The sequence below is a fragment of the Erpetoichthys calabaricus genome, chromosome 6 (genome assembly GCF_900747795.2).
Source record: "Erpetoichthys calabaricus chromosome 6, fErpCal1.3, whole genome shotgun sequence".
NCBI lineage: Eukaryota > Metazoa > Chordata > Cladistia > Polypteriformes > Polypteridae > Erpetoichthys > Erpetoichthys calabaricus.
Genome location: NC_041399.2, coordinates 149295475 through 149313033, shown reverse-complemented (window position 1 = coordinate 149313033; position 17559 = coordinate 149295475). Strand labels below are relative to the sequence as shown.

The 17559-nt window shown below is 38.5% G+C and overlaps 1 protein-coding gene across 1 annotated transcript in view; it reads right to left on the bottom strand.

Moving 5' to 3' along the window:
• The window catches only part of vps41 (VPS41 subunit of HOPS complex), a 198518-nt gene that overhangs the window by 44507 nt on the left and 136452 nt on the right, over positions 1 to 17559 (bottom strand). The window contains exons 16-19 of the mRNA XM_028803981.2: positions 8076 to 8157; positions 7472 to 7564; positions 4670 to 4797; positions 207 to 351 (exon numbers count right to left, since the gene is read on the bottom strand). Of these exons, the coding sequence (XP_028659814.1) occupies positions 207 to 351; positions 4670 to 4797; positions 7472 to 7564; positions 8076 to 8157 (448 nt within the window). The remainder of the gene's footprint in view (positions 1 to 206; positions 352 to 4669; positions 4798 to 7471; positions 7565 to 8075; positions 8158 to 17559) is intronic.

The following is a 17559-nucleotide window of genomic DNA, read 5'->3' as shown; positions in this document are numbered from 1 at the left end:
TGGAAGATATGGAAAAAAGATGACATGCTGTGCAGACCCCCTAACAAGAGCTGCAAGAAGAAGAAGGAGAAATAAGAAGAAAAGGATCCCCTGGATCAGCTGCCAAATATGTAGACCCTTATTAGAAATCGTTGCCAAGCTTTTCAACATAACCTAAAACAAAATAAGGGTAAAATCACATTTTTTGAAAAGATAACTGATCATACCTCTTTATCAAACTCCATCAACAAAACTATTTTGTCTTCAATGGATGAAAAAAGGTTATGCTTATGAATCAACTGGTAAACATCCTTATGTCGCAGTCTTAGATAAATTTCAAGGGCTTTATCATAACGTTGGTCATATGTATATCTGCAAAATACAAATTAAAAATACCTTGGAAAAAAGAAAGCAACACTTTAGCCAATATTTATTTCATTTTCAACTACAACAACAACAAAAACATTTATTTATATAGCACATTTTCATACAAAAATGTAGTTCGAAGTGCTCAAACTACTTTATCCATTCACTATAGCAAAGGTCAAATACGGATTCATTATTTTAAATGCTTAACACTAGAATTACCAGAACCTACGAAAAAACTCAGAAATCCGGCCCACCTTAAATCCCGTCGCACCTCTCCGTCAGCCTCTTTTGTCTTCTAAATGTGTCGATAAGCCCAAGCAGCAAGCAGCCTGCTATACCATCCCCTCACCGCCTCAGAACGGGCAAAAAGTTCTCCCAGTTCCTGCCTTGATTGATTATCTGGGAGTGAGCTACCCAGAATTGTAAGGGGAAATAATTTGATGTGTGTTCTGTGTCTACAACAATCTATGTAAACATACAGTAGATTGTTAAAACAGAAACATTTTTCATGTTTTAGTAATAAATGACAAAATGCAGACATTAACTGTATAATGTGTGAAGGCTGATGGCCAAATATCAAATAAACACATTCACAAAAGGTACACGGACAATACGACAGCTTCCGTGGTACAGTGGTTAGAACTGCCGACTTATAATCGTTCGTGTGTTCGAAACCAGCTCCCAGGAAAATATACTGTTTTGAGTAGTGTGCTGCTTTTATTGTTAATATTATACAATAAAAACATATATTTGATTTGTGTCTGTAAATGCCTGTGTAAATTTATAGCAGTACAGCATTTATGAGCCCCTCCTGGATGACTGAGTTTCTCACCCTGTCTTTAAGGGAAAGCCCAGACACCCTGCAGAGGAAACTCATTTCAGCCGCTTGTATTCGCAATCTCGTTCTTTTGGTCACTACCCATAACTCATGACCATAGGTGAGGGTAGGAGCGTAGACTGACTGGTAAATTGAGAGCTTTGCCTTACGGCTCAGCTCCTTTTTCACCACGACAGACTGATGCAGAGCCCTCATCACTGTGGACACTGCACTGATCCGCCTGTCGATCTCATGCTCCATTCTTCCCTCACTTGTGAACAAGACCATGAGATACTTGAACTTCTCCACTTGGGGCAGGATCTCGCTCCCAACCCTGAGAGTCCAGAGGGTCCTTTTCCGGCTGAGGACCATGGTCTCGGATTTGGAGGTGCTGATTCCCTTCCCAGCTGTTTCATACTCAGCTGCGAACCGATCCAGAGAGAGCTGAACATCACAGCCTGATGAAGCAAACAGGACAACATCATCTGCAAAAAGCAGTGATCCAATCCTGAGCCCACCAAACCGGACCCCCTCAAAGCCCTGGCTGCGCCTAGAAATTCTGTCCATAAAAGTTATGAACAGAATTGGTGACAAAGGGCAGCCTTGGCGGAGTCCAACTCTCACTGGAAATGGGTTCGACTTACTGCCGGCAATGTAGACCAAGCTCTGACACCCGTTGTACAGGGACTGAACAGCCCTTATCAGGGGGTCCGGTACCCCATACTCTCGGAGTACCCCCCACCCACAGGATTCCCCGAGGGACATGATCGAATGCCTTTTCCAAGTCCACAAAACACATGTAGACTGCTTGGGCAAACTCCCATGCACCCTCCAGGACTCTGCTAAGGGTGTAAAGCTGGTCCACTGTTCCACAACCAGGACGAAAGCCACACTGTTCCTCCTGAATCCGAGGTTCAACTATCTGACGGACCCTCCTCTCTAGGACCCCCGATTAGTAGTTGGAACACACCCCCCGGTCCCCCTTCTTAAAGAGGGGGACCACCACTCCGGTCTGCCAATCCAGAGGCACTGTCCTTGATGTCCATGCGATGTTGCAGAGGCGTGTCCACCAAAACAGTCCTACAACATCCAGAGCCTTGAGTAAACTCCGGGCGTATCTCATCCACCCCCGGGGCCCTGCCACCAAGGAGTTTTTTGACCACCTCAGTGACCTCAGTCCCAGAGATGGGGGAGCCCACCTCCGAGTCCCCAGGCTCTGCTTCCTCATTGATAGGCATGTTAATGGGATTGAGGAGGTCTTCAAAATACTCCCCCCACTGACCCACAACGGCCTGAGTCAAGGTCAGCAGCGCACCATCCCCACCATATACAGTGTTGACACTGCACCGCTTCCCCCTCCTGAGACGCCAGATGGTAGACCAGAATTTCCTTGAAGCCGTCCGAAAGTCGTTCTCCATGGCCTCCCCAAACTCCTCCCATGCCTGAGTTTTTGCCTCAGCAACCACCAAAGCCACATTCCGATTGGCCTGCCGGTACCTATTAGCTGCCTCCAGAGTCCCACAGGACAAAAATGACTTGTAGGACTCCTTCTTCTGCTTGACGGCATCCCTCACCGCCGGTGTCCACCAATGGGTTCGGGGATTGCCGCCATGACAGGCACCGACCACCTTACGGCCACAGCTCCGGTCAGCTGCCTCAAAAATAGAGGCACGGAACATGGCCCATTCGGACTCAGTCCCCCATTTCCCTCGGGACGTGGTCGAAGTTCTGCCGGAGGTGGGAGTTGAAGCTACTTCTGACAGGGGACTCTGCCAGATGTTCCTACAGACCCTCACAATATATTTGGGCCTACCAGGCCTGACCGGCATCCTCCCCCACCATCGAAGCCTACTCACCACCAGGTGGTGATCAGTTGACAGCCCGAGTGTCCAAGACATGTGGCCGCAAGTCCGACGACACGACCACAAAGTCGATCATCAAACTGAGACCTAGGGTGTCCTGGTGCCAAGTGCACATAAGAACACCCCTATGCTTGAATATGGTGTTCATTGTGGACAATCCGTGACAAACAAAGAAGTCCAATAACAAAACACCGCTCGGGTTCAGATCGGGGTGGGGGGTGGGTGAGGTTGGGGGATGGTGGCATTCCTCCCAATCACGCCCTTCCAGGTCTCACTGTCATTGCCCACATGAGCATTGAAGTCTCCCAGCAGAACGAGGGAGTCCCCAGAAAGTATGCCCTCTAGCACCCCCTCCAGGGACTCCAAAAAGGGTGGGTACTCCAGACTGCTGTTCGGCGCATACGCACAAACAACAGTTAGGACCTGTCCCCCCCACCTGAAGGCGGAGGGAGGCTACCCTCTTGTCCACCGGGGTAAACCCCAATGAACAGGCTCCAAGTCGGGGGGCAATAAGTATGCCCACACCCGCTCAGAACCTCTCACCGGGGGCAACTCCAGAGTGGTAGAGAGTCCAGCCCCTCTCAAGGAGATTGGTTCCATAGTCCAAGCTGTGCGTCGAGGTGAGCCCGACTATATCTAGCCGGAACCTCTCGACCTTGCGCACTAGCTCAGGCTCCTTCCCCTTCAGACAGGTGACATTCCACGTCCCAAGAGCCAGCTCCTGTAGCCGAGGATCGGACCGCCAAGGTCCCCACCTTTGGCCACCACCCAACTCACACTGCACCCGTCCTGTATAGTACATTTCGAAAAACATTGTGGCACTGATGCAACATTATTCATATTCATTCGCATGACTTCTTGCGCTTGTAATCGGTGACCACATTTGTTTTTTTTTTTTTCGATCTTGCCCATGCTGCCTCTACATTTTGGGGCATGGTGCGGTTTCTTTTGTACTCCACGACATGCAGAGGAAAGAACAGTACAGAGAGGTCAGTTTTCGCGCTATATGCAATCATATCAGATTCAAATTTTAACAGTTCACACACACCCAAGGACCGTCCTTCCTACATTTACGACATGTGTACCTGCTGCAATGCACACACTTCTCTCTAAAACAGTAAATTTGCCGGGGAGCTGGTTTCGAACTCACGAACTCTGGATTATAAGTCGGCAGTTCTAACTGCTGCACCACAGAATCTGTCGTACTGTTTGTGTATCTTTTGTGAAAGTGTTTATTTGATATTTGGCCATCAGCCTTCACACATTATACAGTTCATGTCTACATTTTGTCATTTATTACTAAAACATGAAAAACATTTCTGTTTTAATGACGTGTTTACATAGATTGTTGTAGACACAAAACACACATCAAATTATTTCCCTTACAATTCTGGGTAGCTCACCCACAGATAATCAATCAAGGCAGGAACTGGGAGAACTTCTTGCCCGTTCTGAGGCGGTGGGAGGATGGTAAAGCAGGATCGCTTGCTGCTTGTCGACACATTTAGAAGTCAAAAGACGCTGACAGAGAGGTGCAACGGGATTTAAGGTGGGCCTCGTTGGCTCTGGTAATTCTAGTGTTAATGTTAGATGTTTTATTGATACTGGGGAAAAAGGTTAAAATCTAATGTAAAATACCCACAGTTCAGCCAGAGTAGTCAGAAGCGTCCTATTGTTTTGGTCTTTTTTCAGACGATCACTTACAGCTTGAACAATTGTCATATTGTTATAAAGATCACCTGGCCATTCCCGAATTAGTGTTGCAAAGCCCTAAAAAATTATATGAAAAGAAAATTACAAATACAAACTTTAAACAATCTATAATCAATTTTAATTGCATAAACTAAGAACAAATACTGCTAATACTGATTCAAATGTTGTTTGGCTCTGTTTTGCTTTATTACTAGATCTAGATCTACTGTTAAATTAATCTCTTAGTTATCTGAGATTATTTTTTAAACTGGTAATATGCTACTGAATTTTTTTTTTTATTAATTTTAATTAAAAGCAAATAACAATCCATACAATCAAATCAAACTTAACAAAAACAAATTTCAAACCCCACCCAAAAGAAAGAAAGGAGAGCCAACCAACAAAGCAAGTCTTTAAAAGCAGCAAGGAAGGAAGAGTATCCTTTTCCCCAACATAGAAGCATATTCTAAAATTTTATTGATTAGATCCTGCCATATTTGAAAAAAAAAGTTGTGAACAGATCCTCTGAGTGGAAATTTCATTTTCCCCCAATTTCAGATAGCATAGGACATCAGTTACCCACTGACTTAAAGGTGGTAGGATGGGATTCTTCCAGTTGAGCAAGATAAGTCTATGTGCTAGTAGTGAGGTAAAGGCAATTTGTTTGTCTTTCTCCACTTTAAGCCCATCTGGGAGTACACCACGGCTGTTAATGGGTTAGGAGTGATTGTGACACCAAGGCTATCTAGTAGACATTCAAAGATTTTTGACCAAAATTATGTTAGCGTGGTGCATTCCCAAAATATGTGGCCCAGTGAGACTGGAGCTTGATTGCAACATTCACAGGTTGAATCATGCCGTGGAAACATTTTGGATAGTTTTAATCAAGATAAATGTGCTTGGCACAGATTTTAAGTTGAATAATTGAGTGCGTTGCATATATGGAGCTAGAGTGTATTCTGTGCATGGCTACTTTCCACTCCTTTTCTGAAATGTTAATTGAAAGTTCATTTCCCTGTTGTGCCATGGATTCTTTGAAAAGAAGGGACTTTAAAATGTTTTTAAAAATTGTGGAGATGCTCTCTGAGTGTTCAAGACTGATCAATATTTCTTCTGGAATTGAAAGCAGTGGAAGGTGAGGAAAATTGGACAGGTTCAGTTTAGCAAAGTTTCTAGCTTGAAAGTAGTGGAAACATTGTGTTGATCACAATTTAAATTTGAAGATTAACTGAGCATAGGATGAAAAAACATTATCTATGTATAAGTCTCTAAAAGTTCTAATCCCAGACATTTTATAAGCATTAAATACTGTGTATGTTTGAAAGGGTGGAAAAGAGTGGTTGTCATGTAGAGGTGTGACAGATGAGAGCTTCTCTTGTCTTATTAACCTAAAAGAATTCTAGAGAAATCAAACCAGTTCTATTTTAATTTTGTAAAATTTGTTTAAATCAACAAAGAAGCTTCACTTTCTTAATAAAAAGACGAAGCAAAACTGATTTCACATCACATATAAATATATAAGTATCAATACACATAAGTGAGAAATCAAGTAACATTTTCTAAATTCACTTAACTGCAGTATACTACTGTAAATCAAAATTATGTTTACACTGGTACTATTAAAAACACTGCACAGGTACAATTATTTAACCATTATTCTGCAATATCCTTACCCAGATTAAATATTAACTAAACCATGTAACATAAAAACATGCACTTGTGCACATTAGGTCATAGGGAGCTGTTGCCTGTCCTGACAGAACTGAATGCAAAGTATTAACCATCCCTGGACAAGCTACTGTTCATCAAAGGGCGCAAATACAAGCGCCTGTACGCACGCACGCACACATGCACACACACACTCACTTAGTTGTCAATTAAGCTATCATGCCCTAGGAAATATAAAACATACAGTATATAATTAAATAGTAGCCCATTTTAAAAATGTGTATTAATTGGGAAGTACAAAATACTTTTATGTTTAAAATGTCCATGATATCTTCAATTACTGACCTTTCAAGCAATTAATGGTTTCTGCTGATTAAAAAGGGGGAAGTCTATAAATATATGAATAAGTGGCAGCATATTTAATTATAACCCATCTGACAACCTCTACTTCTACTATGTAGAATTTTATGTGCTAGTAAAACTGCCTCAGAGCAGTACAGCAACTTAAAGTAAAATAAGTAAAAGAAAATGATACAGGATAATGCAGTAATCAGCACTGTTGCCTTATGGATCTTTTGTGGTAGATCTGAATTCCATTTCTAGTTGCTGTCTGTGAGGAGTTTGCAATTTCTCCTAATTGCTACAGGTGTGTCCTACCAGGTACTTTAGCTTGCCTTTCACATCCAAAAAACTGCAGGTCAGGTTGTCTGTTTTACATTGGCTCATGTGTTGGGGGCATGTGTGATTGGAGCCTCTAATAGACTGGTTCCTGGACTGTGAACAATGCTTCCATGATATACTTTATACTATGACTCATAGCTGGACTAATCTGGTTTGAGAATTTAATGTGACTACTTTAAAGCATACTAATTATGTATAAATATGCAAAGTGTAAGTTTTATGTTGCTCAATACCTGCTAAGGGTTTTTTTTTTGTAATAAATGTGTTTTCATTGTGGTAATAACACTGCACAGACAGCTAGAAGTTAAAAGATAAATAGCTAGACTTGGGCTTATTAATAGCTATTTTGGCTTTAAATAAACACTTTACCTAACAAGATTTTAAAACTGTAAAAGCAGGGTACCTCAAAATCACTTTTGAGAAACTCATGAAGAATCATTTCATAAATAGCAGGTCTTAGTCGAAGATCTCCTCTTGGCAAATACTGGCTAATAGCCTAAAAACAACAAAATGTAGCATTTAGTTTGGCTTGCATTTGAAACACTGAAGCATATTCACCTGTATGTTATAAATAAGAAAATGTAAAACATGTTCTGTATTAGAATGAACTTATTTGAGTGAAACATATGATAGCTTAAGTATATCAAGGTTATAAAGTTCCACTGTTTTAATTTGGTCAGGCAGGACATTTTGCCCTCACAAATAATAGTTCTTTAACTATAAAATGTGATATAAAATGTTCTGTTTGTTTAATCACATCGGCAATGGTGCTGGTTACATGCTCGGTGAAACTGAACTGATGGTGCAGGAGGACATATATAACTGTGAACTATACAGTACATCAATTACTAGATACGTGGACTTCAAGCTTTTAGGATTATGCTGAAAGCAAAAATTATCCACTGTGCATTTATAAGTTCTGGGCATGGCTATATGAGTATTGTCTCATTTTATCTATTACTGGTACATGACAGTTGGTGTATGAATCTTAAAAAATACACACATACTTTAAGTTGTCCTATTGTTTTGAATCTATAAACTTCATTCTCCCAGAGTTCCATATTTTTCCCAAGGACTTTTTGGCATTTCCTACAAACAAAAATATATAAAGAATGTAAATACATGACCAGGATTATACATCTGCATTAACAGAACATGACAAACAATTCATCATTCTGAAAATACTCTCTTCCTTCACTGAACAGCCAGTGCTAGTTGAACACAACACTGCAGCTAAATGCTTTATCTCTATGTGCCAGCTATAACATCTAAAGTATTTCAGGTTCTAACTGGCTGAAAAATTGACAAAAATTGATGGTGAGTTGTTAATAACCAACATTTTTGTTTCACCATTGTACTATAGACACCTTTCTTTCAACCTCAACAAAGGATATTTGAGCATACATGAGTAAAAAAATCTTTGCACTATTGTTACACCATTACAGGTTAACATATATACACACCAAAGTCTTACAACCACAACAGAACTACGTGGCTGCAAATTTTCAGAATTAATAACTATACAGTATATGCTGCCATTAGGAGATGTAATTTCCAAATACATTATTAATTATCATTCATAAGGTGATGACAGACAGCTGCCTATATATTATTTAAACTGAAAACTACCTACTTTATTTATAATTAGTGGTCTGTTAGATGACACAATAGCACAATGTATAGTACTGCCACCTCAAAGATCCAGTGTCTTGGGAAACAGCATCATAGCTGTTGGATCCTCACAATCCTGAATTAGATTGAATGGGATCAGGAATATTAGGTTTTTTGTCTTTCAATTATGAAAATAAAAAAGAATTCTTTTATTGGGTAGTAAATTTGTGAACAGTAAGGCAAAACTAAAGCTTCTTAGTTGAAAATGTTTGCATTTTAACAGATGTAGGCCTGCATAAAATTCCAAGAATAAACAAACTTAAGACAAATAAAATTAGTACAAGAGGCAAAACTTTTATCTACTAGGCACTCAAAATGTGAGATAATTTACCTAACCTATTTCAGAAAATCACAGTAGTGTTTTCATTAAAAAAAAAAAACAAAAAAAAAATACTTAAAAGGACAAATTTGGTATTTTCGAGTCACAAGTTATTTCTTCACAAACATGGTATATTTGCAAAGTTTTGTTCTAAAGCTAAGAGCTTTCTACATATTTTTTTTAAAAAAAGTGCTGGGCAGCGATTAAAAATTTAAATCACACAATTGTTTGTAATTAATCGCGGCTAATCGCAGAGAATTACAACAATCACATTGTTATGCGCAAAATTTAATAATGAACTCAAAAGCAGTGTATTTGGTTTGCAAACACTTTACTGCTGTTAAAAAGCACCTAATTTGTTTAATCAGTTTACATAGTAGCAGTTAAAATATTTCTTGTAAATCTCAACTTAAACATTAATGTAATCAAATCAAATATAAAACCAAAGTTATTTGCCTCTGCCAGGGCATTAACATTTTATCTAGTTTGTTATAGAAAAACAAGTTACTCACAGAGTCCAGAGCCACGATCATAACATTATAACAGGCACCTTCCGAGCAAAAGCAAGTTAACATTTCTAAATCTGTTTTCTTTCTTATCTGAACAGATACCAGCAGAAACATTTTCTTTTACCAGGGAGCAGCATAAACCGTCTATGTTCAGTAGCAACTAACTCTTTGAGGGCTAATATGTTTCCCAAACAACTCAGTTTTCTGAAAAGCACACAAGGCAATGGTTTCACACATACTGTACATCAACATAAAATGTCTGTTTGCACGGTGGATCATCCGATGCTGGTACCTCATTTTCATTTTCAATCTACATCTCCAGATCACTTGCATCAAAAATCAGAGTCCGACAAATCAGAGTCCGATTCAGCGGTAATATGAAAAAAGTCATCCACTAATTACTTTGCTTTGAGCATTCACTTTGGTATCTCTTCACATGCCATTTTATAAGCTGTTTGCTCTTCACTACTCGCGCAGGGAATCTAGGTCAAATCAACAAAGCTATCTTTCTTTCTAGCAAAAGTGTACTAAAAAGCGCTGTAATAAGAAGATCACTGATCTCTAACGATCGCTAGTGAGACTGAGGCTTTCAAAATAAAAATAATAACACAAACTGCATTAACGTGCAATAAAATAATTGTTAGCGTTAATGCATTAACACGATAATAACTCGTTAACTTGCCCAGACCTAAAAAAAAGTACTGCTCTAGTGCTTTATAATGGAGGGCATAGGGCACAGAGGAGGACCTTAAAAACTTAACAAATACATCAATTTTTCAAGCCAACAGTTGAGTATTGATATTGTCACAGTTAGCAGAAGTAGGGGTGAACTTGAGGGTATATATTGCTCCCTCCACTTATTTGCAACAGTATGTAAATGAACCATAACTTGACAGCAGGCCATTTGTATTGCATATCTTCTTAATATACTACACCCCGATAAATTAACATTATTTAATATATTATTCATATTTTTTGATTGATTGGAATTTTAAAATGGCTGCTTCCATGGACTCTTGTCTACACTTTAACATCACAGTGGTGAGCTGATATTAGCATCAAATCTTTTCTTGAACCATGCACACGAGCCCACCCTCCTCTATTTACTTGCAATTAATTTAGTGGTGTTTGGTAAGATATATTTCAAATGGTGTGGTTGTGGACTGGCAGCACATTTGAGTTGTAATAACAGATAGTTTGACTTTACCTGCTAATGTTATACTTTTATACTATTGATATACTTATCAGTTACTGTAAACAAGATACTCTTATTCTTGTAACCTTTTACTGAGTTTTGTTGATGAACAGTTCAATACATGCCTGGGCTGCTTCCTACCTTTCTCTACACATGCTATGGATATGTGTTAAAGTCACTAACAGATTATACAGCCACACTTGTAGCATGCCATATCTTGAAAATCACTGGAACTGTTAACAGCTAATATCATGTTCCAATATCTTGTATGTCTCATATGTTCCAAAGTCTTGCCAGATGCATTTTAAAAAGCAGTATAATGAGAAAACAGTGAAGTTTTTTCACTTACGGTTTCATCAGATTATCTGTAAAATTAATATTTATTCTCAATTGTGAAATGTGGATTGGACTTTAGGAGGTCCTAAAGTTTTTGAGATGGAGGGCAAGGAAAATTGCTTTGTAAGGGTTGTTCTAGTGCTGGGCGGTATACCGGTTCATACCGAAAACTGTTTTTTATTTTTGTTATGATATGGATTTTTCTTATACCACAACACCGTTTAAATAGCCTAAACAACGTTCGGAATGTGGCGCAGCGGGAAACTGTTTATGGGGGACCTTTTCACTGCTGCACCACTAAACAGGCATACAACAGAGTACATGCGGTAGTGAAGGTATTGCGCGGTGAAAATGGACAGAGAACATTCCGAAACTGAAGCTGTAGCAGACGATAAAGTTGAACATGATGACACAGAAGAACTTTTGCTGGAAAAAGGAGTCACGTCACTTGTCTGGAGATACTTTGGATGTGGACCATTATCTTCAAATGTGTGAATACTGTTTCTATACTACTGGATAATACTGCAAACCAAGTTGTACTTGTTTTATTTTTTTCAATACTGTGTAATGTACCTGGGTACTGTGTAATTGTGTGATGACATGTTGACTTTATTCTCGACATTTCCACTTTAATCTCGACGCTTATGACGAGAATAAAGTTGTCATGTTGACTTTATTCTTGACATTTCTACTTTATTCTTGCCGTTTATGTCGAGATTAAAGTCAACATGTTGACTTTATTCTCGTAATTTGTTTAAAGTAGAACATCATAAACTAAACTTCATCTTAAAATGAATATTTAAATTACTAGATTTTCTCAAACCCTGTCGTAAGTTATGTAGCACATTAAATGCTTTGTGTTAAATGTTCCCCGGGCCATGTTAATCACTACGTGCCTCTTAAATTGACTTCCTCTTGCACTAAGAGGAGGCGCATGCAGCACACAGAATACATTAATTTCATGACATTCCTGCTCTGAACATTTAGAATGCTAAGATAAGTACTTGATATAATTTTCATGATGAAATGAATAAAAGCATGTATTAATCATGTGGGGGCACAGTGGCGTGGAGGTTGCACTGCTGCCTCGCAGCAAAGGGGTCCCGGGTGTTCCCTGCTTTGAATTTGCATGTTTTTCTGGTGGGTTTACTTGGCATGCTTCAGTTTCTTTTCAAAGTCATGTAGGATGTGGGGTTTTGTTACGTTATATTAACCCTGCTAGTGTATGTATTGCTCGTATTCACCCTGCGATGTTCTGGAGCCTCGTTCAGGATTTGTTCCTGCCTCGCACACAATGCTTGCTGGGGTGGGCGCAATCCTGAATGGATGGCATATTTAAACATGTATAACATGTAGAAGATTTTTTTAAAGTTCTGAACACTCCATGGTCTAAGTTTATAACTAGTTTTAACTTCACAAAGACGTTTATCGTTTGATGATTGGTTATAATAATAATAATAATAATACATTTTATTTATACAAGGCGCCTTTCAGAGAACTTATGTGGAGAAAGAAAAAGGATAGGAACTGGGGGTTTGGTACGTCAGATAGAGACAGCATGCGTGCAATAAAGAAAGCCCGCTCAGAAGAACATCCATTGAATTCCGTGTTCGTTCTTCCGACCACCAGATCACGAACCCAACATTTACACAATATTTAAGTTAAACCTGTACGATACCCATTCATACATCCAGTTTTTTGAAGCCTCGTAACACCTGCCATAAAGTTCTCTACACTGAACGTACACCTAGGGACCCCTTACTGCGAGGGAGCAGCACTACCGCCACACCACTGTGCACGTTTAATACCTGCTTTAATGCATTTCATCATGAAAATGACATCAAGTATTCATCTTAGCATTCTAAATTTTCAGAGAGCAGAAATATCATGAAGTGAATGTATTCTGTGCGGCGATCTCTGCTGGCGCCTCCTCTTAGCGCGGAGGAAGTCAGTTTAGCGATGCTTAGCGATGAACAACTGGGTCGGGGAACATAAAACAAAGAATTTAATGTGCTACATTAACTTATGACGGGGTTTGAGAAAATCTAGTAAATTAAACATTGATTTTAGGGTGAAGTTTAGTTTATGACATTCTACTTTAATGAGAAAATAAACCATGAGAATAAAGTGGAAATGTCGAGAATAAAGTCGACATGTTTTTTTTTTTTCTTCACTGTGGTCCTAATACGATTCCGTAGGGCTATGCCACAAATAGCATTATATATGCAAGTTGCGGTTTTATTATTTATGTATAGCTTAGCTTGAAGCAAGGTCCATATTAATGCAATTTGCCTTAATGATGGTTCAGTTGGTAAAGATGTCATCACCAAGTTGCACTTGATTTATTTTATTTTTATTTGGTGAATACTGTGTAATGCACCTGGGCTTGAAGTCTTGAAGGAATAGTATTATTACTGGAAGTTGCACTGTTATTTATCTTATTGTTATTATTTATTAATTTAAATATTACGCAGTTTAATGATGGGAAAGTTGTTTTAAAAATCACTTTAACGTGTCAGTGGACAGAGATTGTTAACATTAACAGAAAGTGTAGTTGGTTTACAAAACATATTTACTCTTTATTCCTTTTCTAAGACATGTTCAGTGCAATACAACTTTTGACAAGCACCTCTTGACTATTTTATTAAGTCTAAATGCCTCTTTGGATGGTTGAAAATATGTTGTCAAAATTTTATCTTAGGTTGTTTGCAAAATATGTTCAATAAAAAGGTTCTATATTTTGACTGCAACTGTCATGCAATGTGATTCCTTCTCTTCAATAATACCACCCCCTTGAAAACTATCACTTTATGGGGCTATGCAAACCTGTATTAATACTTGTGAGCACATTAAAATGTTTTTTGTAGAATGTACAATTCTCATGACAGTGGAATAGGTTATTCTTAGCCAGTCTTCTGCAGTAATTGCAGTGGAAAATGTGGTTAACATCCATTCATGCATGGGAAAAAAAATACTGTTGAATACCATGAAACCGGTATAATTTCGAAAAATACTGTGATATAGAATTTTGGTCATACCGCCCAGCACTAGGTTATTCTACAGCAATAACAGCTGTCTCATTCCATGGGGCTCCATGCACTCTCATCTGCTTCGTTCACTGCCTGCCTGCACATTCATGCTGCCAGTTCCATCTTAAACCTTTCATTTGGTGTTAGAGGTAAACATCATCTGTGCTCTATTTTGTCAACTACATAAGCCAATACAAGTCAGGTTCTCTACTTGTTTACCAGAAGCCTCATACCAATGTAAACAGGTTTTACCAGCAGAGAAGCACCTCCGAAATGCTTGCATGTAAATGCTATTTAGTGGTGTTGCTCTGTCCCAGAATAATTTTTGCTATGCACTTGCATGAGGAGATCAAGGCAAATAAGTAAAAATACCATTTATTTCACAATTTTTTTTGTGAAAATTTCACTGCAAATTCAATTTTGTGCAAATCATTACACTCATCACTACACAGCACTAAAGGAAATATCTATTTTTCTCTTTTCCTCTTTCTTATTTTACTTTAAAGTGGAAACAGGATTAAAGTTAACATCTGAGTTTTGAAGGTAGCTATCCTCCCTGATTAAATGAAAGTAAGATTTGCATAGAAGATTGGAAATTACAAATAACAGTGGCTTGCATATCTAAGTTGCTTTAGAAAAGAAAAAAATGTCAAATGGCACTGGAGCACTGTTAAACATTTATAGATTGTTCATTAGAAAAAAAAGAATATAAGGGAGATTTTACAGGCTTCTTCTTATGATGTAAAGGTATTTTTCATGTCAAAGATATTTCTTCACATGGTAAATATTAGTTTGCACATGAAACTGCATTTCAAAGCAAATGTTAAATGTATAAAAAACTTAGTAACATGTTCTTACATTTTATAATAGATACCAGAGTCCAATTATTAAAAAAAGCTTTAAAGCTTATCAAATACAGTATGCCCATTTTTCAAGCCTAAAATGTTGTCAAATATTGATCCATGTCTTGAGATTATACAGATACTGCAAAACAGGACATCCATCTCCTTCTAAGATCAAAACAAAGCAAAAAGAAATCCACTGGGATACAGCCATTTTAAAAGGAGACCGTCTGTGTACACTTTGCTGAGTTTGACTTCCCCTGTGACAGTGTGACACCATTCAGGGCCAGGGGAATGTATTCATTTCGAAAGATCATCACCAAGCACCATTACTGACATTGACTTTTGATGCCCAGATGTAAATTGCCATTTCAGTTCTGTAGACAACTAGACAATAATAACTGAGAAAGTCATTGTATCAGTTAACTTTACAAAGATCATGCGTGCTGCCACTAGATTGTTAAGGAATGTGTTTGTTTCAGTGAGAGAGAATATCGAGCAGGCACGTAGCCAGGGCTTGAAGTGGGGCAGTATGCCATCTTTCATTGGTGGAGTACCTGCTATAAATGGTTGTGTACCATCACCTCAAGCTCTGACCACCAGCTCCAAATCTCACTCCCTCAACATCCCACCCCTGCTCTTCAATATAATATACTTTTAACAGTACGCACAAAACTCCAGTGCGGGGCTACCCCCTCCACTAGCTCGATAAAGAAATTGAGTATAATTTTAAATGCATGGCAAGCAGAACCAAGCAGCCTAGAAAAAGTGTAACTGCAATTATTTGCTTCCATTTCAAGCAGGTAGCATGTAATCAAGTGACTGAAGAGACATTATATGCATCCATCCCGCTTATCTATAGCAGGATCGTGGTACAGCTTGAGCCTATCCCAGCAATTACTTGACTGACGCAAAACAGGAATAATCCCCAGACAAGGCACCAGTCCATAGCAGGGCAAACACACACACACAAACACTAAAGGGCCATTTTATCAATGTCAATCTACCTAACATGTACGTATTTCGACTGTGAGAGAAAACTGGAGCACCTATGAAGAACATGCAACTCCCTCGCTACTGGAGCCTATCCTAGCAAGCACAGAGCACAAGGCAGGAGCAACACCCGTATAATAATATTGTTCTATTGTTGTAATAAGAATAATAATAAATGACAAGTTAATTATCATCATCGTAATTGTTGCCCTCAATATCTTCCATCCATTAATCTATTCATATATTTTTCCATTACAGGCACATTAATAATAATAATAATAATAATAAAAAAAAAAAAAAAAATCCATCCATCTTCCTAATTGTTTAGCCATGGCAGGGTCGCAGGGCTGCGGGAGCCTATTCTAGAAAATACTGGATGCAAGGAGGAACAATACCCAGACAGGACAGCACTCCGTCACAGGGTAAACACACACATAAACATACGCTAAAGCCAATTTAGCAATGCCAGTTGACCCAAGTATAATTAGGCTGAAGGACTGGGTTGTCATAACTCCACCCACGACAGTCAAAGCAAGCAGACAAACAAGAACGAACATATCCTTATCTCAAGAAAATAGTACCAATAACCTGTGATAAAGTAATTATTTCTAGTTTACTTCTATTATTACAAGGGTGCCTCAAAAATGCAGAAGTCATGTTGTCTTAAATTTAAACATTTGTTGCTTCAAAGTGGACATATCTGGTAAGTTTTAAGGCATTATTTTCACCTTTGGACCCCGCCACCCTATAGCCCAATGTAAACTGTAAGAACATATAAGGTATTTTCAAATTTTATTAAAACAAATGTTTGTGAAGACATAACTTTGACTTGAAAAATATTGAACTTATCCTTTAAGAAAATATTTTTGAGAATTAGGAAGATACTTAGGAGTGACACTGAGGTGAAAGCAATAGACTACCTTTGAAAATATTTTCTTTAATTCTAATAAAAGCTATTTTAAATAACACTAAATAATTTTGGCTGTTTTTTTGTAATAAACTAGTAAAAAATTGTGCTTTACTTGTTGTATTATTTATAGAAAATTAAACAAAAAAAGTTAATTTTGAAGGTATAGGATAATTAAAAAAGAAAGTATACAATACCAGCAAACTAAAATCTCTGTAAATGATAAACATTTACTAAAGAAAACACACTGGCCAGACTAAAATCAGTGATGCACACAGTAAATCAATAGAAAAGAAAATCTGCAACACGAACCATTAAATTGAAGTTCAGAGAAGTTATTGCCTTATGAACTTAACTAAATATGTAGACTTATGACCTAACTGCTTAATTAAAAATCAATGGTAATGCATGTGTGCTTGAGGATCTCCTTCCTAGCTCTGCCAAGGGAAGCAATACCACTCCAGGACGAGAGGAGGCACACATATCTGTCTCTCCTTTACCATGCACCACTGCGAGAAGCCACCATGTGAGGGCAACTGACCTGGCTGCAGCGGATGGAGATCTCTAAAACCAGTCGTTCCCTGGAAGATGGAGTCTGCTATTTGACCTGGAACCCAACGTCGAGCAAGCTCCATTGTGTTATTATTGCTTCCATACAATTGAAAGCAATTCTGTTTATTAGGCTGAATC